The sequence below is a fragment of the Balaenoptera physalus genome (genome assembly GCF_965194825.1).
Source record: "Balaenoptera physalus genome assembly, chromosome: 12".
NCBI classification, from domain to species: Eukaryota; Metazoa; Chordata; class Mammalia; order Artiodactyla; family Balaenopteridae; genus Balaenoptera; species Balaenoptera physalus.
In genome coordinates, this window is record NC_138897.1 from 61,493,414 (window position 1) to 61,518,664 (window position 25,251).

The window sequence follows — 25,251 nt, forward strand, 5'->3', positions numbered from 1 at the left end:
TTCAAATAGGGAGGAGAGGGAAGGGGGAAACCACAGAAACTTGAGACCAGGGGAGGGGAAAGCTACTTTCATGATTTATTCAAAGCAGGGCGTATTTTGTTGCCAAAGTGTTTTAAATGCAACTTGGTTGTGTGTTGCTTCATAGCTTTTCCAGAATGTAGAAATTTGCCCTTAAGTGGGGACAGCAGGGCATGTGTACTGTCTCTGGGTGCCCCCAGAACGTGAATGAGCTTTGTCACAAGTATTGTCTTATTATCTCTAATAATAAGACAATAGTAGTAGTCTATTGCCACTAGACTACAATAAAGTATGTAAAGAAATAGTGTGAAAAATCACTTAGATCTTAATAACTATGAGCTAGGTCATTTTGGAAACTTTCATGTAAATTTTTTGAGATTTTCATGTACATATATCAGTTGATTCTTCAGAAGCGTATTAAATCATCTAAGACTTTTCTTACATAACTTCCTCTCTAAAGCCCTGAGGTAGAGGTCAAAATGCAAACATCTGAAGACATGACATAATAGTCATTGTGTTTCAAGCATGTAATCTTCCATAAAATCTGTGTATTTTATCTAAACGTCTTGCTGTGGGTAAGAGAGCAGGGCCACAGAGTTGGACATAATAAACACTTTGAGACGGCGCCAGTGGTACTATTAATCCATAAATCTTTTTTTTTTTTCACTTGATAGCGGTGGATACTTAGAAGTAACAAGAACATACTGTTTGAGCAATAACAATGCAATGTTACTTTGCAACACAAATGCTACATAGTTCCTGTAACTGCCAAAACAGTAAAGAAAATTCCTGATTCTATGATTCAACTGGAGTGTAATTCCTCTATTGTACAAGATTTGCTTTCCTGATGTAGATATACTGATGCACCACAAAGGTGGGAAAGTTTTTGTTTTGTTTTAACGTACAGTATAAGGATTCATAGTTCCCAGTACTTTAACTCCCACTTTCTCTTTTATTTGTTCTGAGAATGCAAGCCCAGTAATCATTTAAACATCATCCTCTGCTGCTTTCTGGTCATTCATCTCATACTGCTTCCTTCTCTTTCAGTCAAGGCTTTTTGTACCTCATATCTTCTAAAAGCAGTAATTTCTTACCCTACCTGAGCTTCTAGGAAACTCACAATTTTGCCGTAATGCAACCCCCGCCCCCCCACCGCCTCACACGGCTCCTTCTATCTCTGGGCTGCTCCCCTTTCAGAGGACACACCATCCATCCAGCTAGTCAAGGCAGAGGGCAGGTAGGTGAGTCCTCCTGAGCAATTCCACCCAAGCCCTGCCCATTTACCTCCGAAACGTATCTCTGGTCAGTGCATCCTCGTCTTCTCAGCCGCTGCTCTCATGCAGACACTGCAGGAGCCTCCTGAGTGGTCCAGCCCTGGGTAAGGTTGGACTTCCTGAGACTAGAGGGATGAAGGGATGGTACATTATCCTGGCGGGACTGCATCTATCCCCAAGCAGCACCTCTGATGGTACTGATGCTGAGGCCTGGGAACCCTAGGGCTGGCAGAGGTCCAGGTGGAGGGAGTACAGGCGCTGGGTACCAGGCCGGGCAAGGGTGCCTCTGGCAGAGGTGCATTAGGAGCAAGAAGAAAATACAAATGAGAAAAATGTACTTCATATTTGCTGACATGTTTTTCACTTCCGCTACGTTTCATTCTTCGTTGATCTGAATTTCCATCTGATGCCACTTGCCTTCTGTCCGAAGAACTTCCTTGAACATTTCTTACAGTGCAGATCTGCTGGTGGCAGACCTCTCTGCTTTAGTTTGACAGATACTGTAAAGTCTTTATTTTGCCTTAATTTTTTTAAAATAAGTTTATTTATTTATTTTTGGCTGCGTTAGATCTTCGTTGCTGCGTGCGGGCTTTCTCTAGTTGCGGCGAGCAGGGGTTACTCTTCGTTGTGGTGCATGGGCTCCTCATTGTGGTGGCTTCTCTTGTTGTAGAGCACGGGCTCTAGGCGCGCGGGCTTCAGTAGTTGCATCACGTGGGCTCAGTAGTTGTGGCTCACGGGCTCTAGAGCACAGGCTCAGTCACTGTGGCACATGGGCTTTGTTGCTCTGCGGCATGTGGGGTCTTCCCGGACCAGGGCTCGAACCCGTGTCTCCTGCATTGGCAGGCGGATGCTTAACCACTGTGCCACCAGGAAAGTCCTTGCCTTAATTTTTAAATAACATTTTCAGTCAGTAGAGAATACTAGGTTGAGAGTTTTTGGTTTGCTTTTTACTTGGCACTTTAAAGATCTCACTCCATGGTCCTCTGGCTTCTATAGCTTCTCATGAGAAGTCTTGCGTTAGTCTCACTTTTGTTCCTCTGTACATAATTTGTCTTTTTCCCTCTGGCTGCTTTTAAGATTTTCTCTTTACCAATGTTTTTCAGCAAATTCATCATGATATGCCTTGGTATTCTTCCATGTCTCTACTTAACATATTCAGTATTTCCTCTGGCTTCTTGAAAATATAGAATATAGTTATAACAGATGTTTTAAGGCCCATGTCTGCTAATTCAATCATCTCTGTCATTTCTGGCTTTGTTTTTATTAATATACTTTTTTTCCTCATGTATCATTTTATTAGATTGTAGACTTCTGCTAACTTAGATTAATGATCATAAAACTATAGCAATGTCATTTCAAGTTACATACCTATAAGCTACCAACAAATAACTTATATACACATAGCTCATCATATTTCAAAAGCTACTTAAGCATCTTTTATTGAAATTATGATTACATTTGCTGTTGGGATTGCATTGTGCTAAAAATGACTAAAAATTATTTTGAATTTTCATTATCTGCTCAAATTGTATTAAATTAATAATGAATTATTCTTGATACTTCCATAAAATTTGTGTATAAAGTATTTTTCCCAGTTTTATTGAGATATAATGGACATATAACATTGTATTAGTTTTAGGTATACAACATGATTTGACATATGTATATATTGTGAAATGATTACCACAATAAGTTTAGTTAACAACACCTCACATAGTTACAAATTTCTTTTTCTTGTGATAACTTTTACCATCTACTCTCTTAGGAACTTGTAAATATGCAATACAGTATTATTAACTATTGTAATAATAGTTACATGCTGTACATTATATCCACAGAACTTATTTATCTTTAATGTACTTTTCTCCTGGTTATTAATCATATTTTCTTGCTTCTTTGCACACCTGCTGATTTTGATTGGATGCCAGCTGTTATGAATGTCACACTGCTAGATGATGCATTCATTTAAAGTGTGTTGCACTTTGTCCTGACACACTATTACGTTACCATAGATATTTGATCCTCTGGAGTCTTGCTTTCAAACTTTGTGAGGGTGTGTCCAGGGCAGCTTTCAGTTGAGAGTTAATTTAGCCCCACTACTAAGGTGAGCAACTTCTGAGGCCTCTACCCAATGTTCCATGTATTACACTGAACATTTTCATTCCAGCTGGTGGGGAGGAGAACTGCTCCCAGTCTGCGTGAGCTCCCAGGACTCCTTGTCCCCCCACCTCCCAGGTTCTCCCGCACTCCCAGAGCAGCGCTCAGCCAGAGACCTGTCTGCTGCAGTCCGTGCTCCTCTCTGTGCAACTCTTCCCTCCATTGCCCTTTCCCACGAATCCCAGCCACTTCAACCTCCTTGCACTACAGTCTCTATCTCCTCAACTCAGTGAGACTGACAGGTTCTCTTTCGGTCCCCCTGGCTGGACTGCAGCCTGAACACTCTGTCCAGGCAACAAGTTGGAGAAATCACAGGTCTTTTGTTACTGTTTCCCTTTCTCTGGGGCATCACAGCCCTGCATGTTCACTAGCCAATGCCCCAAACAGTTTTTTCCCACATATATTGTGCCTGGTTTTCTAGTTGTTTATGGTGGGAGGATAATTTCCATAACAGCAATCCTTTGTGGGCAGACACAGAAGTTCCTTGTAGTGTCATTGTACATTTGCTTCTCTGGGGCCCAGACACTGGCCATTTTTATGGGAACTCTTGGCTTGGGATTCCTATACCATGTGGTGATTGTTGTAAATGTGGACCCCACGAGTGTGCAGTACTGGCTTGAGGAACCCGTTAACTTTGTTTTTCTCCCCAGAACCACTCCCAGGCAGATGGCAAGCTTCAGTAGAGCTTCTCCATGTCAGCTGGTGATATTTTTACTATCCTTGTTTTTTTTGTCTAAACCACCTTTTGTGCATCCCAGCGCTGTGCTGAGGTCTTGGTGTGCAGCTCCCCATCACAAACAATCCGAATCTACGCCTCTCATTCTGGCATGGGTATTAGAACTCCAGTCTCAGGCTCTAGGGGCTACATCTAGGTAACACTAGTATTTTTGCATTATGGAGTCTGTGCATATTTGATTTTTATGTACCTGTAATGTTTTAGATAATTAATCCTAGTAATAGCTTATGATTCTAACTAAAATGTCTAATTGTGATTTTTATGTTGAAGTCTTACTAAGTTTATGTACAATTTGAGAACATTTAAGAGAACTCAAAATTTTGTATACTTAGTTTTATAGGTAATTAAAGTTATTTAAGTTCTTAGAAAGTTTTTGTTGGTTAAGTCAGACAATAGTAGTGCTTAAAATGGAAAGCAAATATGTTAATTTATAAATACAGTTTAACAAGTTAAAGGGAATTTAGTTATGCTATTAAAGCACCCTTAAAATTAATTTTTTCAATGGCTATGTTTTTAAATTAGAAAAATAAGGTTTTAAAGTTAAACTTCAAGAATTTAAAATCTAGATTTTTAAGTTTATTATATTAATATGTTGAATATTAACTTTAGAAAACTAAACTTTGAATAGTCTTTTCTATTGATCCTCTGTGTTATAATAGCTCACATTTAGCAGGTGACGGATGAATTCCTCTGAGTCAGGAGGACCATCAGTATCACGGAATTGATAGAGCTATCGTTTCAGTTCTATTTTTCCTGTAGAAACAGCAGCTTTTTACCTAAGCCATCAAATCATGATGTAGTTGATTTCGTGTGGTCATTATACTGGCTGAAATAATTCTCATAACCATGTTACTGAGAAGCCTCGGCTTTAGAGCTGTGAACACGGAAGGTCTTCCTCTCCCTCACTCCCACTGCCTTCCGGCAAGTCTCCCTCTGCTGGGTGGCGGCGAGCTCAGGGGTAGCACACTCTCATTTCCTAAGTTTCCACACAATTTCAAAATTTAGAACACACTGTTTTAAACCTGTGTTTCCATTGGATTCAAAATCCTTCCTGTTTTCCCTGGTCTGGGCTCCAGGGGTTCCAGGAGCGTGGAGCGGGGATCAGGGCGGCAAGTTCTGCTGGCAGGCACCTCCCTCCCACCCTCCTCCCAACGCTGGGGGCTCAGCTGCTGGTGCTCGTGGGGTGCCGGGGGTCCTGTGGAGAGTCTTGGGCCTCTCACCTGCACAGCTCTCACTTGTGCAGCTCTTTGGACAGAGCCCCCCTGCTTCACCCCTGTCTCCTCTCTGTGGCTTCCCTATGGGCGTCCACTTTCCTTCTGGGTCCACTCGTCCTGGGAGGAGAAGGTCAGCCTGCTCAGGTCGGCACTTTCTGCAGGGTCCACGGGACCCTGGGAAACTCATCCACCTGCCGTGTCTGACCGTGGGAGGGCAGCAGCTCGCTCCTGCCGGTGGTCAGCGTCAGGGCGATAGTGGGGGCTACAGTCAGGTGAGAGGCAAGTTGCAGTCCTGATCTTTGCAAAGGAGAGGGTGTGTAGGTGCCCCTCCAAACTGTGTGAGGGAGTCTGTCGTCCCATCCCTGACCCTTGACAGGACGAAGGCAGGGGTGGCTTTCACAGTTACTCTTTTCCTCGTGTGTGTGTGTGTGTGTGTGTGTGTGGTGGTTGGGAGTTAGGGGTAGGGGTGGGGAGGCCCAAATTCCCTCAAGCAGAAAACGCTGCCGCAAGGGGCAGGCCCCAGAGCTGGCAGTTCTCTGAACTTAGAGTGACCATCCTTTAGTGCCCTTTATTCTCAGCTGTGGCCTTAGTCGCCAATTCTGGTGCTAGACGCCCCACGCCATCTTATTATCCTTTGTTGACACATTACATTCGGTGACTCCGGGTATCTTAACAATGGAAGAGACCTGACGGATCGCCTGGTGAGCTACCAGATGTACAGTGATGGAGCAAGTTCACACCTCTGAACTTCAACCGACCTGGGATGCCTTATGTGATTGTGTTGTGAAGGCACTGCTTTAACCAAAAGGAATTTAAAATTCAGAAGACGTGTTACAAGAAGAGGCCAGAAAGGTCACCCAGCGGAGGCCACCCAGCTGGGCAGCCAAACCAGTAAGAAGGAGAGAAGCACTGACGGGGGAGCAGAGGGGTGTGAACTGTTTATTAGGACCGAGAGCTTCCAAATCACCAGGCCGCCCACAGAACGCACACACGGCTCTTGCTACAACACACAACACAGACTGGTTGACTTAACAGCTTGTCTTGTCTGACTGGACGCTGCCGCCTCACTGCGAACCAGGAGAACTGACTGCTGAAAGGCTGGCCGAGCCCAAATGGCTCCACAGCACGTTTCTCCCACCCCCATTCAACGTTCCTCTGACTTTATCCGGGTCTTTGCCTTAAAACTGTTTCCTCATATTTGCGCTACCAATGTTATTTTCTTAACACAATTTGTAGGTAAAGAAAAACGATTACAATGTCGTTAGTCGGTGCTTTCTTATATGAATAAAGATTTGACAATCCCCCCGACCCCCAAAGCCAGCACAAAAATAGGGAGTAGGAAGCACGGAGACTTCTTTGCGCTCAGCTCGAACCCTTTGCACACACGTAGCCCGAGGCAGTGCGGTGTGGCTCGCCCCCCTCGGCCCCCTCGCCCTCCGGTCACTTGGCCTTCTTGTTGCCCTTCGCGGGCTCCTCCTCCGGGATGAACACGCTGACAGTGAAGTCGCTGATCTCCGAGCCGTACGAGTTCTTCACGACCAGCCCATACTTGCCCGAGTCGGACGTTCTGACCCCGCTGATGGTGAAGTAGGCGGTCTTGCCGGCCTCAAACCTGAGGTTGCAGTGCTCGTCCGAGGACAAGAGCTTCTCGTTCCTCAGCCAGGAGACCTCCGGAGTCGGGTTGCCCCACACTGTGCAGGTGAGGTTAAGCACCTGGAAAACAGATTTCATGAGAGGGGAGGAGATGTATCAGATTAACGATCCAACTTGAAGCGTCCTTCTGGGGGCCGGCCTGACCGGATGGAGGATAAACCTAAACCTCCCGGGCCGGGCTGTGTGCACCTGTGTGAGTTACAGTTTGAAATCACACCTGAGTAGGTTTCTTCGGGGCCTTGGCTTTCTGGCTTTAGGAACATTTATCATCAAAGCCCCACAAAGTCATTTGCTTCCAGTTCCCATAAACACACAGATGCTTTTTTGCTCTAATGTGGCATTTTGGACTCTCAGTAGAGAAATCTCCTCGTTGCCATGATCTCCACCTGCTTGCTTTTGCATTTCGTTTGTGTCACCGGGCCCAGCAGCAGAATCTTAACAGCTGCTTCAGATAATGTGCCTCATTTTCATATCCCATCTTCCTCATTTTATTTCTCCCCCCAAACCCACTTGAGCTTTTGCAGTTGCAGAGGTGCTCTGCCAGAATGTATTCCTAGTTCCTAATATTTTATTATATTACCATCTGTGCTGAAACCCTCTTATTTTAAAAGATCAATGTTTAGGCCTATAATTTAACTTTACTTTTTTGTTGAAATATTTTTTAGATAATCATAGATTCATATACAGTATAAGAAATAATAGATTCTGTGTGTTCTTTACCCGGTTTCCCCCAATAGTAACATTTTACAAAACTATACTATATCACAACCAGTACACTGACATTGATATAACAGATTTCCCCAGTTTTTCTTGTATTTGTGTGTGTTTAGTTGTATTCAATTCTATCACCTGTCTAGGTTCGTGTATCCACAACCTCAGTCAAGATACAGAACCTTTCCATCCCCACAAGGATCCCTCCTGCTGTCCCTTTATAACCACGCCCACTTCTCCCTCCCAAGCTGTTCCTAACTCCTGGCAACCACTAATCTGTTTTCCATTTCTAAAACTTTATAACTTCCAAAGCATTATATAAATAGCATCATACAGTAATGTAACGTTTTGAGAGTGCCTTTTACACTGAGCATAATTCCTTGCAGATTCATCCAAGTTATTGCAGGTATCAATAGTTTGTCCCTTTCTATTGCTGAGAAGTGTGCCATGGTATGCATATACCTGTAAGGGTCTTCTGGGCTGTTTCCAGTGTGGGGCTATTATGAATAAAGCTGCTATGAACATTTGTGTACAGATTTTTATGTGAACATAAGTTTTAATTTCTCTGAGATAAATGCCCAGGAGTACAATTGCTGGGTCATATGGTAAATGTATATTTCATTTTTTTTAAAGAAATTGCCAAACTGTTTTCCCAAGTAGCTGTATAATTTTGGTCTACATTTCCACCAGCAATGTAGGACTGATGCAGTCTCTCTGCATCTTCACCAGCATTTGTTGTTGTCACTGTCTTTTTATTTTAGCAATTCTGATAGGTGTGTCATGATATTTCATTGTGGTTTTAATTTGCATTTTCCTGATGACCAAAGATGTTAAATTTACTTCACATTTTAAATTCCATTCTTGCATTTTTTTTCTTACCGAAGTCCAGAAATTATAAGGAAAAGAGCTAGGGCTCACCATATACAGGGAAAAGGACAGCCTTCTATCTAGAAGGACCTTATATGATCACTTGTTACCTCTTCTGTAAGAGTATCATTTAGAATTGGGTAGATATTAAGAAATTTGTTTTCTTCCCATGATTAATTAGCACTTCTTACTGAATTATTCTGCAAACACATTTCAGCAAGAAAAATATGAGTCAAACTATTGACATTAAACTTATCCAAGCAGACCACGTATATGTTCTGGGAAACTGTGGTTTCATGCATATTAAAGCTTTTATCAAAACTAAACAAAACTCCCATGCACCTTGGGTGTCCAGGAAAACTATTACCTATACTATATATTTGAGTTATAGATCACGGAATGCTTTCACATACATTCTCTCTCTTAATTCTCACTACCACCCAGTGAGTTGAATATTTTGAACCTCATTAGGTGAAGAAAATGGAAAATAGAGTTTCAAAACAAAAGCAACCCTGCAGCAGTTGAGCTTAAAGTCAACTGTGGTCCTATTTTCTAGGCACGAAGAAACATAGCTGGATGAACTGACCTCTCATTAAAGCCTTAGATGTGCCCTGTTCGTCATCATAGTCCCAATCACCCATCATATGTCTTCATTGCCCTTTGGAGGTGGGAAAAGATGTTGTTCCACTACGAACACCCCTCCTCCTGTGACTGGCATATTAAATTTGTTTTAATGAAACACAGGGATGAAGAAAGTGAATCCAGGTTAGAAATTACATTCACTGCTCTTCAGAGAGATTCTTATGGATCCAAGAAATACCAGTTTAAAACCAAATGGAAATAAATCAGTTTTCAGCTGAGAAGGGGCCTGTAGAAATTCACAGAGCAGCACGTTTCCCTCCAAAGGTGAGGAATCTCCTAGGTCAGCCCATTTTCTACTAGTGTGAGAGGTTGCTTCTTCAATTACGTTCGTCACATAATTATGACTGAACATTTTCTGCTTCTCCTGATGTTAAAGGGAAATCACTTCTGGAAAGAGACTAAGAGGTCTACATATACCCACATCAGACAAACGTGCATCCTGATGCTTGACCTACAAAACATTCAGATGAGTGGAAAACTGACTGCATTTTGAACCCTGTATGTGGCTATTCTGAAGTCAGGCGTAAGCAGCCGTGATACGATGAAGATGGTAGGATGCATCTTAAAAGAAGGAACAAAGTATGGGGCACTGGAAGCCCTTCCTAGCGTGGAAGAATTGGGGACAGGAGTGCTCCATGCTTACCTTGCCCTCCTGGACAGTGACCACATCGGGGAGACCTCCCACTATCCGGGCGCGATCTGCAAGCACAGGCATTTCTGGTTAATCACTGAAATGATGAGCGCCAGCAATCACACACACAAAGCCACCCAGCGGAACTCATTTTCCTGTGTAGTTTCCATCTCCTTGCAGTTATTTTATACCTGCTTTCAATACGCAAAATAAGAAAATGATCCAGTAATTCTGAATGTTCATCTTCTTCACACACGGGTGCCTCTATCTGTACCTGAAATATCAACTTGAGGTCACTTTGTTGTATCGAGATCTGCTCTGTAACTTTCCCGGCTATTCTCAGCCCTGGCTCTCCTGGAGGCAGAGCAGATCTTGGCCTCTTTCATGGGCTTCTCTCTGATTCGAAAAGGTTACATAACCGGAGGCTGTGTGCCAGGGAGATCTGGAGGCTGGAGAAGATGTGGGCTTTCCTTGGGGCCTTCCCTAGAGAGTTCCCCTTCCTCATCTCCTGGGAGTTCTTGAGATGCTCTGCAGAGCTCCTGTCTATGGCTGAGGGGACAGCAGACGGGAAGGGTGCTGAAATCCAGGGCTGACACCCACCCCCCATCCCCCGCAAGCCTTGTGCTGTGGGTGTGACTGCCTCGGCCCCAGGGAAGGACGCCTTTCTGTCATTCAGTCAACACTAACGCAGTAGCCACCACCCTCTCATTTTTAGCCTACTTCAATGAATGTGTGACTCTACATCCTTATTTCTATCAATACAATCCCTTCTCCAGTAAGTCAGGCCAAATCTTTGAATGAGTCTTAACTGCCTTCTCCTGCTGACTCCATTGCCCTTACACCACTTGTGGGCCCAACCCATCAGCTGGCCCCCTGCACCACCTGCTGTGTGGTATCAGGTGAGTCACGTCACTGTGTGGACCTCAGTCTCCTCATCGGTGGGGCGGGGGGCTTGCATTAAACCCATGGACATGAAGCTTCTAAACTCTGCTCCACGGCATCCATGGGATTCATCCTGACTTCACCAAAGATAATTCAGCACTTACCTATTTTATATACTGGGAAGATTTTGTGGAAGATTTTGTTTGAATTAAGCGTTCTATGCAAATGTTTAAGAACGTGGAGCTAGAAGGGCTCTCAGGTCTCTTCCGGCTCTAAGCTGCTGTGGTCCAGAGGCCTCTGGGAGGAGCTCATGAACCAGAGGGAGGGTCAGGCTCCTTGTCCACAAGAGAGTTCAAGAACGGGCGAGGCCTGGCTCTGGCTCTGACACTCTCCCGTTGCGCCTGGTGCTGGCCTCAGCCTCACAAGCCCCAGGCGGGAGCGGGAGGGAGGAAGGAGGGGGAAGGAGGGAGGAAGGCCTTGCAGGTCAAAGGTGAAAAGTTCCCTTCTGAGTGACCAGGGGCCACTGACAGGCGGACAACTCTACTTCTCACTCCTCCTCCTCCTGGTTCCCTTCCACCCAGCTCAGGGCCAACCCTACAACTTTAACCCTCAACGGTTTTCAGGTTCTGCTCCCACACTGAGAAAGAACCTGAATTATCACGATGATTCGTCTGTGACTCCCGGGATCCTGTAGACTGAGTTCTAGAAATCTCTGTGTGAAGCACGGTTGAGAGAGGCCAGGAGTCAGCACATTTTTAGGGACACAGGCTTGACTGCTGGGTCAGGGTCACTCAGCCTTATTCGGCCCCTCAGGAAAATGGGACTACTTGCTGGGGGACCAGCTATAGCGATTTACCTGATACCAAACCTACAAAGTTTCCTACTTTTTCTTCTCTTTATCATATATACATTTTTCTGACACATGGCGCCTGCTGCAAGCGATTAAAATCCTACTGTGTGATTTGCAGCCCAGAGATTTTTCAAGTCAAGGCTGGGTGCCATTCTCACAGTGTAACCTGAGACCTTCTTTTCACAGACATTCTTACTGAAGAGACTAAATGAAAACACATGCAGAACACCTAAGATTTAAAATATAGAGAGAGAAATGAAAGAAAAGGAAAAATAATGCTTTCACTCTCCTACATCTGCAGTCATAACAGAAAAACAAAAGTTGTATTTTGAAACCACACCAGGAATAAACACACAGGGGTTTACTTACTTTTCTCCGCGATGGCAGCTTGTCTGTGGTTGAGAGAAACAAACAAACACACAAACAAAGAAGGATTTTGTTTTAGTGTTACTTCAAAGTAGCCAACCTCGACTGCATTTCATGTTTTTGCTGCTCAACAAAGCAGCAGGAAATGCTGCTCAGACTGCGCTTGCCCAAATGAAAGACCCTCTAACAGCCAATGGGGAGCAGCACGCGTCAGAGACAAGAGTGCCCGTGGCATCGCTGGGAAAGAGGGACTTACTTTAATCTCTGGAATTCATCAAAGGCTTCCTTGTACACTTGAAGAGACAAAAAAGAGAAGTTAGAATTTTCTCACCCAGAACTGGCCACACACAGGGGTCTATTAAAGCTCACAACCTGAGGGCAGTGTAAGCGGTCCAGACAAAATTCAGCTGGCTTTGAATGAGGCTGCGCCCGAGCGGTCCCTCTACAACTTGATGGGCTTAACAAGAGGAGCAAACACTTTCTAGGCAGAAAGCATGAAATAGTGGATTTTAGAAGCTCTCAATTCAGTGAGAAGCCTTCAACCCTCCAAACAGAAGGGGAAAGATTTGCTCTGCCAAAGATGAAATGGGAAGAAAGGTCTGTTTCCAAAAAAGCTTGGTTGTCTGTTAGGCATCCTGAGCATCAGAAAAGCTTTTCTCTCATTAAATCATCCCGCACGACGCAGCCTCCTAGCCAGACAGTTCTGTGGTCCTGCCCGTCCGTTTGCGGTAAAGGGCACGAGGAGTTACTAGGATCACAGTGCGGGCCGGTGCTGGCCTGAAGCGATGCTTCTACACTGTGCAGGAGACGAAAAATAAGACAGGGAGACAAGGAAATGAGAGCTATGGAGCTCTAAGGTAATTATTTTTTTCTGAGCCTGCGAGTAAGGCACTTGGAAGACTTCAGGCCAAAAGCTTCATTTTTAAATTTCTCTCACCTGGTCTTTAAGCTCCTCTGTGGTCTGGGAATCACAACATTTTATGTCTAGAAAATATGTCCATAATACTAGTTTGCTCTCTTCTTTACAGAAGGGAAAAATAAGCGTAAAGCCAGGCTTAAAGCCTCTAGACCAGCTGGGCTAAGGCAGGCTACTTAGGGCTGCTTTTCCTGCTCATGCCACACTAGAAGGAGATGGGCATGGCTGAGCCAGTGTGTTTGGTGCCAGTGGCAACGTTGGTCAGACAATCCAGGGCCTTTTGCTTAAGGGGGATTTGAGAGCCAGGTAGTTAAACGAGCTTCGGTGAGCAGAGAGTAAAAGCAAATTTTAAATAAGTTCTGAACGTATCTGCCCACTTCTTGTCTCCCTTTTCTATTGTGTCTCCAAGGGTCAGATGCATCGCAGAAGCAATTCCCCATCACCATCTCTGCAGGGTGTGACTTGGGCACAGTGTGGCCGGGGGACCGAGTCCCTGGGGAGCTGCTCATCCCCACAGAGATCCTTCAGGGAGCCTTACCAGTCATAAAGGGTGGGTGGGGGTGAGGGGAGGGGTACTCAGCCCAAAACCACCCGGGGCAGGGTTGAAAGGCTGCTCTCTAAGTTGTGAATCTACTCTGAGGATGAAAACATGAAGAGTCATGGCATTTTAATATACGAAGCCGTAGAGGAAAAGTCAGCCCACAGTCTCCTTTGGTAACTTCTCACAAACTCCTTCTTTCTTTAGGAAAGAGTAAGATGAGCAAAGTACCAGAAGAGGGAGAAATGGCACAGGGTTTTTAACTTTTTATTTGTGATTGTACATTTTTTAACTTTTAAAATTCTAATTAATAGCTGCGCATCACCTTTCCTGTTTGTTCTTAGATGGAAAACTGCCTTCTGCATCTCATTACTTTCTTCTCCATGTCCCTATTCTTTCCAGAGCCCCTCATTCTCCCAAAAGGCCGAGAAATCTGAGGCCACTTTTCTAACTTCCCTCTGTTCCCCTCAATATTTATCTTTGCTTATTCGCATTTACTCCCTTCTGGTTTCTGAAGAAAAGGCATCCCTGCTCCTTCCCAAAGCCATTGCGTTCACCTCTGCCCCTCAACTCCAAGCTTCTGTTCTTCAGAACCCTGAGACATCAATCATTCTCCGTCATTCACACCTCTAATCCTTCCAAATCAACCGATTTCTTGGACTCTATGAACATACTCGCTTTTCAGTCACCATAAAATGATCCTTTTTCAGTGTTTGTTCCTGCTCAGTTGATTGTAAATCAACCTGCCCTCCTCTGTAAGCATCTTGGAAGAGCAGCGCTTTCTCTCCACGTTCACTGTCTCCACTTTACTTTTTACTGATTCTCCACTCATTGAATTTTTGCTTCTACCACCGTGGCTGAATTTAAACTGCTTTATTAAAATCTCCCATCATCTTCCAATAGTCAAGCGTAATGCCCTCTTATCACACTTCATTCTTTTTAAAATGCCCTCATCTCCACAGTAGGTTCCAACCTGCAGAATATCCGTTTACCTTCTCCAGAAAGATCCAGTGTCTTCTGGTGTCCAGTTTTGCCATCAAAGAGCTCCATCACGTATTTCCCTTTGTCGTTCGGAGTGGGCTCGTTGATCTGCAGCCAGATCTGCTTCGTGGTGACCCCACTCTTAACTCTGTCTGTGTACTTAATAGCAGCCCCGCTGTTTTTATCAAAAGAAAACATCGTAATCGTTGGCTTTCATCCAGAGCTTATCTTTACTTTGTCTCTTCTTACTGAAGGTCTTACCATAAAGTTGTACAGACTTTGAAATAACATGGGATCGGCATATGTTCTTCTGCTTCAGAGAAATTATGGGCCCTGAATCACAGAGTGTGGATTCCAAGGCCTGGGGTGGGGGTCTGGCAGTCTGCACATTTCACTCCCAACAGCAGTCTGGGGCCCAGATTGTAGCACCAATACTTCTCAGGGGTATTAATTATCTTTGTTTCCGCTCAGGTTTATTTGTAGGACTAAGGGAATCTTTAAAGTGAGAAGGCCACAGTCCATATTATATTACTGCATATTTCATGCAGATGGTCCGTGGCTATAAATGGGATTTTACAGACTAGTTAAAAACAGACCTAAAGAGGTTCATCTGTGGCTGACATCTATTGACACACATGGTTACAAAGCTATTTAAAACAAACGTAAATGTGCACTCAGTAGTACGGCCAAGAATAAATGAAAAGCAGAGTTGCTGTCAGAATGAATGAGGCACTTTCTCTGACCCTGGATGTGAGTTTCCCCATATTCTATAGTAGGTCACGAGCATACCCATGCATTGTATTCTTTACAAGAGAATAAAAGCAAATAGAACTCTTTCATCTGACAGTCTAGAAATGCTACTGTTACAGATGAAGTAAGAGGAAGGCAGAGGTAGTGTACTCTCAATGACGTTAAAATAAACTCTATGAAGAGTTTGCAAACGTGAGGAAGTAAGAAAAAAAAAGCAGTATACAAAACTACTTTATTATGGTAACAATTATGCATAGAGAAAAGACCGGAAGGAAGTACCCCAAAATGTTCATACTATGGCTAGGAAAACCATGGATGATACCATAGTATAAACTCTTTCTAATTTGTAATATGATATTAAATATATTTTCTAAAACATGTATTATGTTTGTGGTTATAATAAACAAAATGAACTCAAAAAAATAAAAACCAAAAAATCTCCACCAAAAAAATTTCAGACTTCAAATAAATATTCAGCATTTTTCTTATATACTACATTCTTTAAAAGATATTAAAATTAAAATGCCATAAAATGTAGGGTAAAGGAACCCATCTGTACACATAGACGTTAGCCTGAGCAATATAGTATATGTCTTAGAGAGTTAGAAAGACAGATAGTTCTCAGCTTTGCTAATGGTAAGTCTGTCTGAGTTCTTTAATCTCTAGCTAATATGCATAATAGTACCTTAGGTTTGTAAAGCACTTCACGGTTTACAAAATGCCATTCATTCTCTCATTGGGTCCATCAGTGTTATGAGCTAGAACAGGTATTATTGCTCCTATTTTATACGAGAGAAACCTGGGATTCAGAAAATTAGATGACTTGTCTAAGATCCAAGGGAAGACAGGAGCAAAGTCAAGATCCAAACCCATTTCAAGGTTTTTTCCTCATCACACCACATACTTTCATAAAGACAGGGAAGACAACCAGTCCTTGGTTCCTGAACCTTTTACAGGCACACATGTGTGTGCACACAAAACACTCATTTAGCTGACTAGACCAAACAAAGTTTATGTCTTGCTACTCTGGTAGCAGTTTCCTCAAAACCCAATGTTCTAATTTTTTTGAACATGTATTCTTTTAGAGATGATGTAAAGCCTTTTGATTGATGATTCAATTAATTTATCATCTCATTCTTCAAATGGATATATTAGAATGTCCTAGATGTCACGGAGGAATTTCCTAGAATTTGATCTATTTTAACTTATAATTACTTTCCTAAAATGTATTCTGAAAGAAATAGAACAAAGGAATGAAACTCCAAGCATTCAAAGTGGAATTTCACTTGTTCTCATTTTTTTTTTTAAAGAACTCAGGAAATTAATAGTAATGATAATAAACGTAATAAAATACTATTCTAAAACAGTGAAGTCATTTTAGAGAAAACACAAATGACTGTTTTGTGGGACCCAGCTCTGCTTAAACGTTCAGTCTAGACTTTTAATGCAACTTGAACCCATGGGTAGTGCCGTGATGGGGCGGGGGCTCTGGAGCCAGGCTGCCTGGGCTCAGCCCTCCACCTGTCACATAGCTGTGTGACCTCAGGCAAGTCACCTCCCTGAGTCTGAGCTTCCTAGTCACTAAAGTGAGAAGAACCTACCTCGTAGAGTTTGAATATTAAATGAATTCACACATCTAAAGGGCTTGGAGCAGTGCCCAGCGTATTGTAAATGTCCACTGAAGGGAAGATCTAAATAAACATTGTTGTCCGTATCCTCCCAGGGATGCCACGGTGACCTTCTCCTCAGTGAGACTCATAAGGACTTTGGGAATTAGCATCTGCTGCATCCCAAGAGTGGACTAAAGGTATATGTGCCCCACCAGATTTCTTTGGCAGCCTGCTGTCCTCTTTCAGCTCAGGAAATTTCAAGGAAGCACAGAGATCAAGGACCCTGATGATGGTGTAAGTGGGAGACCTGGTTTGACTAAGAAACTTAGTTTAGCTCTTGGAATCCCCAAGGAAAACTTGAGTGAAATCCCTCTATAACTGCGCAAAGGAAGCCTGGGATTAGAACAGATCTTCAGGCTCAATCCAGTTCAAATACACATTCCCAAAGTCATCTTGAGATCTCCAAAGCCTTCCAAGGAAACATGCTAATACCCACTATGCCAACTGCTATGAACAACAACAATGATAAACTCGGGCACTGCTCTAGATCAGGCTTATTGGCCATTAATTCATACAACAGGAAATCTGGTGCAATGCTGCCTCAGTTTTGTTCCAGAGCACAGCGTGGTCTAGGAGTGTGTAGAAAGATGGAATAAGAATCTGGCAAAGCATGACTGTATGGAGGCGGAGGTCATGTTACTGAGGCGTCTACGAATTATGATACGTCCCAGATCACAAAGACAGAGGCTTTAAGCCATCGCTGGCCTCACCATGTACGTGCTGAGGGAGAATGCTAACCTCACACTAAAGGGATGGCCTGGTGCTTCTGTCCTACACTCATCAACATCAGACCCGAGAAGTAAGAAGACGCCTTACCTGAGAGGAACAGAGGGTTGTTGTTTTTCCCAGTCCTTCCCCTGAGTGGAGAAAGAATTTCTACACAGCATTTACGTTGTTATTTACTTACTTGTGGGACCAGTTAACTTTCAGATCATGCACGTAGTAAGTAACAAAAGAGTACAGCCGGATGCCCTCAGCTGTGCTCTGGACCTTCAGGTCTGTTGCAGACAAAGCTGCAAGAAGAAAACACATTATTTCAAACACCTGTAAGCCCATCCTGGAGACGAATGAAGCATTGCCCTGTGAGAACTTACCTATTGTTTTACATACTTCAGTCATCAGTTCTTCAAAGGCTGTGGATAGAGATTCACAAACAAAGTTTTAGCATAAAAATGCTCAATGTCAAGTCAAATCTCAAACTGTTAGTCACACGTGCTCTCAAAAACATCCCGTCACAAGGTGAATTTATTGACCAATTGGTAACAAAGAACTTAATTTTTATCGCTTCAAAAGATTCCTGCTCTTATTTTGATATTTTTGCTCCCTTGAATTCTTTGTAACTGTCACCATGTTTACATTCTAGAGAAAGAGCCGCAATGAGATTTCCAGGAAGCGTCTTGGTTTTAGGATTCTCATCTTCCTAAGTCCCAGTAAGGCTTCATTTACATTAGAGGAAGTGTTCTTATCTGTATCATCAATTCATGATGAATAACCATCTAGGTCCCCTGGTATTTCTCAGCCAATAAACACATTTAGTCCTGCCTCCACCAGGAGTAGGAAGGGAAATCAAAGGCATACTTCTGCTGTTCGTTAGCAACGTTGTTAAAGATCTTGTTCAGGAACAAAACTGGAAATGTGGACATCCCATGTAGGTTTTCGTTACCATGATATAATTGTCCTCAGTAGTCTCTGGAAAATGGAAGTTGCTTTCTTGCTCTGCTATTAACTGAGAGGCTTCGAGTTTCATATATAATCTTTCTTGCCACCTTTTAGAGAGTGGACTCTTTTGAGACATGCTTTCATGGTAGTTTTTGATCCTGGAACATTTTTCATAGGGTTGAAATAAAAATGATGATTTATATTGAAAACAGACCTCTCGTGGATTGCGGACTATAAATTCTCTGAGGATCAAAACTATACTTCTGATTTCAAGGAAGACTAAACGTGAAGTATTTTTTAATAAAACAGTAGTTCGCTCAGCTGGAATGGCAATTAAAACAAAATCTGTGGGCAAAAGATCAGCATGACTTCAATCATTCACCTCAGCCTCACTCAGAATTCTGGTCACCTGTATACAGAACACACAGAATGGACCCCAGCTGTGGGTGGACTGACCTTCATCCACAAGCTTCAATCTGCTCTTGTCTTTTCCTCTGTCGTCTTTCAGGATAACTTCATAAATCCCAGCATCTTTCTTTGAAAACTAAGGGGGGAATAGATATACCACATTGCAACTTATTGTAGCCTCAGAACATGGTGTTTGCATTTTTCAGGCCCTGAGATTTATAGAACTGACATCAAAACACACTGAACAAGCATCTAGCCATGTGAGCAATGAACAGTTCGCAGGTGAACTATCCATCATAACCTGACCAGCTAGCAGTCCTGAGTTTTCTTCCTCTAAGGCTACAATTGATTTGAGGCTTAAAGTCCTTATCTTTTACTCTGCCTTCATGTTAAAAACTGATGAGCATATGTATTTGAAAGGCATGCTCTTTTAGACAAAAAGTAGATAAAAATCTATACTTAAGTGAATACTATGATTGTCTCTGTACCTTTAGGGAACAAGCTATCATGAGGCTTAAGAGCAAACAAAGAAAGATCCACTTAACTGTCCTGCCACTCACCCATCTATGAAAAAAACTAGCTCAGAGAGGCAAGAATTGTGGTGTCCAGCCAACATTGTTTGGATATCTGACAAATCCTTGCATATCACAAGGTGAGAGAAGCCTTTGTGTCCTTACAGGTTGCTTTTTGGGTGACATCAGGGCAGGGATCTTTGCCCAGGGCAAAGGAACACATAATCTAGTCTCTGTATTTTGGAAGAATGTAGGGTACAGAACTAATACATTACATTTTATATTTATAGTCACCTACCTCTGTTATAAGGAGGGTACATATACCGTCCTTAAAGTCATGCTTTTCATCCACTGATATCTCCCTTTCATCTTTATACCACACAATAAGAGTCTCCTTCTTAATATTTGCCACCTAGAAGAAAAACTGTAGTTATACTTCTTGAAATAAAGGAATGCTACTCTTATGAAACTAAATAATTCTCAATGTAGCATTGGATATAAGAAAAAGCATAGATTTCTAGAGGAATCAATTGAAAGCTATTTTAACTGATAAAGAGTTTAAAATAGAATGGATACAAAAGAATAAACCTAAATCAATAGCATCTTTATTTCCAGCAGAAAAAAATTTGTCTTTAAAATCACCTGGTGGACAAGAAAACATAGACACATACATACTAACATACAGACTGAAGTAAAAATAAAAATGTGAAAACCAAAGGAAGATAAATCCCATCAGATTAAAATATAGTCTGTGTCACAAAAACAAATGACTTTATCAAAGTATCAGAATGAGTAAGCCCCAATCTATGGCTAAATATTTTTTAAAAGGTAAATGAAGCTCTGTAAATAAATGTGGAAAGGAAATATGTTTAAAATTATTTAATTAAAAATTTTTCCCCCCCAAAAAATGTTTCCAGTTTTATTGGGATATAACTGATACAATATTGTATAAGTTTAGGGTATACAACACAACGATTTGACATATGCATATATTGTGAAATGATTAACACAGTCAGTTCAGTTAGCATCCATCAAGTATGGTTTAATAAATTAATTGCTTAGCAATTTTTAGGAAACTCATTTAGATCCAATATCCACACATCATATCATAAATTTCAAATGGGCAAAATGACTTCATATGACTAAAGGGATTTTAAGCTTTATCTACAATGCTTGAACTTTCTATGAAGAAGAGTATATTCATGTATTTCTTGTGTAATTAAAATTATATGAAAAAGTAAAGACTTCATACAAATCAAGAAAACAATCTCAAAGACCCCACTACATAATTGGACAAATGTATGTATGATTTTCCCAAAGAGGAAATATAATTACAGAACAAACAGATGAAGAAAATGTTTGATCTCATTAAAGACAAGGAAATGTAAGTTTCAAAAAAAGAAAAAAAAATCTCAGCTAATACATTAACATAAGAACCAACACTGGTAATTGCAGTGAAACCAGAACACACAAACGTTCTTTATAATCCTGTAAACTGGTTCCTGGGTTGTAACTGTGTTACTAGGCAACATTGCTTATGATAAACATGCCCCGCAGATGGGAAAGCTACCACTGGACTGGGCGGGACTAGAAATGGACTCCTTGGCTTTGGGCTTCCCTGAATATACTCTTGTTATTCGGACATGGTCCCTGCGGGGAACCTGGAAGCTCTGCTTGGGGTGTTGTTACAAGAAGTATTGGCCCCTTGGGGCATGAGGGATTTTTTTAAAGCCATGGCATTTCCTGCACCTGCTCAAAGTGGATCTTGTCTCCTTGCACCTGAGCTGTCACCTGTGGGTGGTGAAGGGAGTGATTCCTGATGTGGACTCCTGCAGGACAGCAGTGCCCAGCATGGCCTTGTAGGCCAGCTCGGGTTCTTGTCCATATTCTTTTGAGTAGACTAGTTCCAAGTGGGGCCCACGGTAGTCTCAGAGTCTGAATGTTTGGCTGCACATACTCCATTAACTCTAATGCAATATGTAAATTGCTAAATGTACATAAATTGCTATAATAATGAAACAAAGTACTGTGGGAGGACAGAGGAAGGTTCATTTTACCCAGACTGAGAAGGGGGAGGCCTTACAGAGGAGATGACTGAGTTGGGCCTTGAAAAAGGATTGTGTCAGAGAAGCTGAAAGAAGAAGGCCATTCGAAGTCATGAATACATAATGAATGAATATTCAGAACCTACTTCTAGGCTCCCGTGGTTGGTCAGGATCTGGGTAAGGGGCTGATTCTCTTGAGGAAAACCATCAGAATAGGGCTGCAGAGCTCACCTCCCAGAAGCCTAGTGCAATAGGAAGCACAGAAAGAAGGACGCACGGATGTGGGGGCCCCTGAGGAAGGGATGGTTTCTGGGGTGGGTAGTGTGAGGAAAAAGTAAGTAGGGGCACGCAGCCGTGGACAGTCAGGAGGAGAGAGAGGCGGTGCGGGTTTTAGCTGCTGCCTGAGAAAGTGTTTTTCAAGAAGCTCTGCCATTTCCTAAGAGGCTAAAATCCAGCATTGATTTTTCCTATACATTTCTGGTAGACCGCTGTTTCTTTGAATTTATCAGATCCAGCAGAGACAGGAGTATTTGCATTCTGGCTTTTATAATGACAACTACGTGCGAAACACCAAATCTGTGCATCTGCTTTGGAGTCACCGTCCACCATCACAACCTTCACACTCCAACCTCATCCAGCAGTTCTTATCCAAAAACGTTTGATGACTCACGCAGCTGAACACCATACACTAAGGTACATGATAATTTAAAATGTGATGTGGAACTTTTTTTTCCTAAATGTTTCAAAGGCCTAATAACATAATTGGTTGTGAGCTGCAAACTCTTTACCAAACCTCTCCCCTCAAGGGAACACAGGGTTTTCAGAACCAGCAGCAGAGCTGCCCAAGACTTGAAGGTACTGTTGTGCCAGTCACACAATTTAGATTAAAAAAATTGCCAAACTTCCATAGAAACACAGTGTGGCTGGAATGATTCTGGAATAGATCTACCACTTAGAATGCAACGAAGATGATGTGAGATTCTTCTGAGATTAATAATTGAAAAAGAGCTGGTGGGGGGGGTTAGTGAGGGACGAGCAGGCAGAGCACAGAGGCTTTTTAGGGCAGTGAAAATACTCTGTATGATACTATAAGGATGGATACATGTTTTTACACGTTTGTCCAAACTCATGGAATGTACAACTCCAAGAGTGCACCCTAATGTAAACTATGGATTTTGGGTAATGATGTGTCCATGTAGGTTCATCAATTGTAACAAATGTACCACTTTGATGGGAATGTTGATAATGAGCGAGGCAATTTGTATATAGGGACAGGGGTATATGGGAAATCTCTGTACCTTCCCTTCAATTTTGCTGTGAACATAAAACTGCTCTAAAAAAGTGGTCTTAATGAAAAAAAAAAGGAGACTCTGTCCTTATTAACTAGGGCGTGAGTAATGAATAAAAACTATCATCTTGACTTCCCATATTTTTATGTTGTTTTATTTTAAATATTTCTTACCAACCAACAGTAACATTCAACAGTAAAGGCACATCACTTATCATTTTGGTCTAAATGGAGGAGATAAAAAGTTGATCTTCCTTTTCTTCTCACATTCTATTTTATCTTTATTTCCCTTGTATCAAATTATTAGAAATTTATCTACTTCTTACCTTGCATTTCAATAGTACATTACATTCACCAGTCACTTCCCAGCTCAAATACTCAGTGAAATGTGGACCTATAAAATTTTAATGATATCAGCAATCAGCAATATTAATCATGAGTGCAAAAATCCAAGCTCATTCTTAAATTCTAAGGTGATTTACATCTAAAGTGAAGTTTTAAAAATTCAAGATTTAGTTTTTAAATATTTTAAATGGATACATATTTAATAATAAATATTTTTTCAATTATTTTTATTAACCAGGGCATTATTAACATAAGCAATAATATTCATTTAATTTGTTATGGAAATAATCTTGGAATATTTTGTTCAAGAAATTGAAGCATTTCTCTTTATTCATTGCCTATGTTTACCTTGTTTCCTGATCCATTCTTGACGCTGGAGTTCAGCTTCTTTCTGGAGCTTTTTATAAACTGAAAATTGAAAAACAAGGAAATATGAAATTGAGTTGAGTGGTATAAATGTACATGCCACTCACTGTGCTAAGTGATTTATATTTGTTGTTATAACACTCATACACCATGACCACCCTATTTGTTTTCAGTATTCATAGATGAAGAAAAAGGCTTAGAAAGGTTAAGAAACTTGTTCAAGGTCATGAAGTCAGGAAATAGTGAAATAGCTTTGGCTATTGCAAATGTAGAGACCTGGCCAGCCTTTCCATTGCTTTATTAAATACCACATTTTAAATCTTGGTGATTTCCACACTGGCTTATGACAGCTGCCATACAACCTAGTTCTAACGGATAATCATCCATTAGATTCGGCACGCTCTACTCTTGCATGTTTATCTTCTTCATTTAAGTAATTTAGAGTAGGTGCACATTATAAGATAGTATCATAGTTTGTTTCTGAGACATAATACTGTCTTGGTTGTATTGCAATATCCTTCACTGGAGAATTTTAGTTATAAATACTTGTTTATATATGAGATAATTTAAGTGCAGTCTTGCCTGTGGGCCAGTGATAACTTTGGTGTCCTTTTAAATTAACTTTCAATTCTATGAAATGAAATACTATGGAAAGTATTAATTGCAAATTGCACTTTGAACATTGGAATCTAATCAAGAAATAATTTTTACTTCCTCCCACATGGTCACTTTCGTGCGATGGCGTATTTGCATTGAAAGGAGTAGCAAAATCTTCCAGATACTGTTTCACAGAACCCTTACCATCTCCAATGAGAACAAGAGTAGAATGGCCAGTCGCTCTTCCATCTTGAATCTGGAAAGTATACGTGCCCTCATCCTCATACTGCAGCTTTTCCATAAACATTTCAATTATACCAGTGCTTTGGTCAATATGCATCTTATATTTCTTCAATGTGAAAAGTAAAAGAGAGAAATAAGTGAGATAGATAGGATGACAATAAGCCACATAAAATAAACACACAAACTCCAAAGTATCATAATTTAATAGTTTCTTGTTCACATTTTTTTAAGTGAGCAAAGTTTCAAAATCTTGTACCCAGAAAAAGGAAACTATTATGTGGAATATATGACGTTGACCAGAACTGATTACTAAAGGTCTGACATTTAGTTTTTTAAACATAAACTTTTGTTACCCCAAATCACAAAATGTTATCAAAAAGTTGTTTTTAGATTCCCATTTTTCTTTCCAGATTACATTATTTTCAACTAACTGAATAATGCAACAGCTATAAGCAACGTGAGAGAAGTGTTTGTCTCAATCATTGCTATACCCCTGGCATGTAGCACATGCATGGAATATAGCAGCCAATTAATAAACATCTGCTGAATTAATATGTGGATAAAAATGCTTCTAAAGCATTGGAAGCCCATTTGCTCTTAATGAACAGAAATTGCCCTGCTAGACTGTGCTTATTTTATCATCTTCCTTAAGCAACTTTTTTTTTCAATGTAAAGATAAGTCTTAGTCCTTGGGCTTACAAGCACAATTCCATAACAGATTTGAACTAATGAAGTTTTCCTATAAAATGTCACAGAATGAAGGCTCAGGTCTGGGATCAACTCTGTGGTGCAATTCATGCCCTGGAGTTTCCCCAGCAGGGAGCCAGTCTTCAACAGAGACCCCTTTTTGATTAGCTTGCCCCATACCTTGGCTTGTGTCCCTCGCTCCTACCCCTGAGAGTAACCCCCATAAATCACTTGAAGGAGAAACT

General features: G+C 41.6%; 1 protein-coding gene across 1 annotated transcript in view; it reads right to left on the minus strand.

Moving 5' to 3' along the window:
* Positions 1-6,320: 6,320 nt before the first annotated feature.
* MYOM1 (myomesin 1) overlaps positions 6,321-25,251 on the minus strand; it is a 137,905-nt gene continuing 118,974 nt past the window's right edge. The window contains exons 26-37 of the mRNA XM_082418586.1: positions 24,281-24,425; positions 23,462-23,521; positions 23,095-23,162; positions 19,734-19,847; positions 18,972-19,059; positions 17,951-17,989; positions 17,764-17,869; positions 14,448-14,611; positions 12,258-12,294; positions 12,005-12,027; positions 9,916-9,971; positions 6,321-7,112 (exon numbers count right to left, since the gene is read on the minus strand). Of these exons, the coding sequence (XP_082274712.1) occupies positions 6,840-7,112; positions 9,916-9,971; positions 12,005-12,027; positions 12,258-12,294; positions 14,448-14,611; positions 17,764-17,869; positions 17,951-17,989; positions 18,972-19,059; positions 19,734-19,847; positions 23,095-23,162; positions 23,462-23,521; positions 24,281-24,425 (1,173 nt within the window). The 3' untranslated portion in view covers positions 6,321-6,839. The remainder of the gene's footprint in view (positions 7,113-9,915; positions 9,972-12,004; positions 12,028-12,257; positions 12,295-14,447; positions 14,612-17,763; positions 17,870-17,950; positions 17,990-18,971; positions 19,060-19,733; positions 19,848-23,094; positions 23,163-23,461; positions 23,522-24,280; positions 24,426-25,251) is intronic.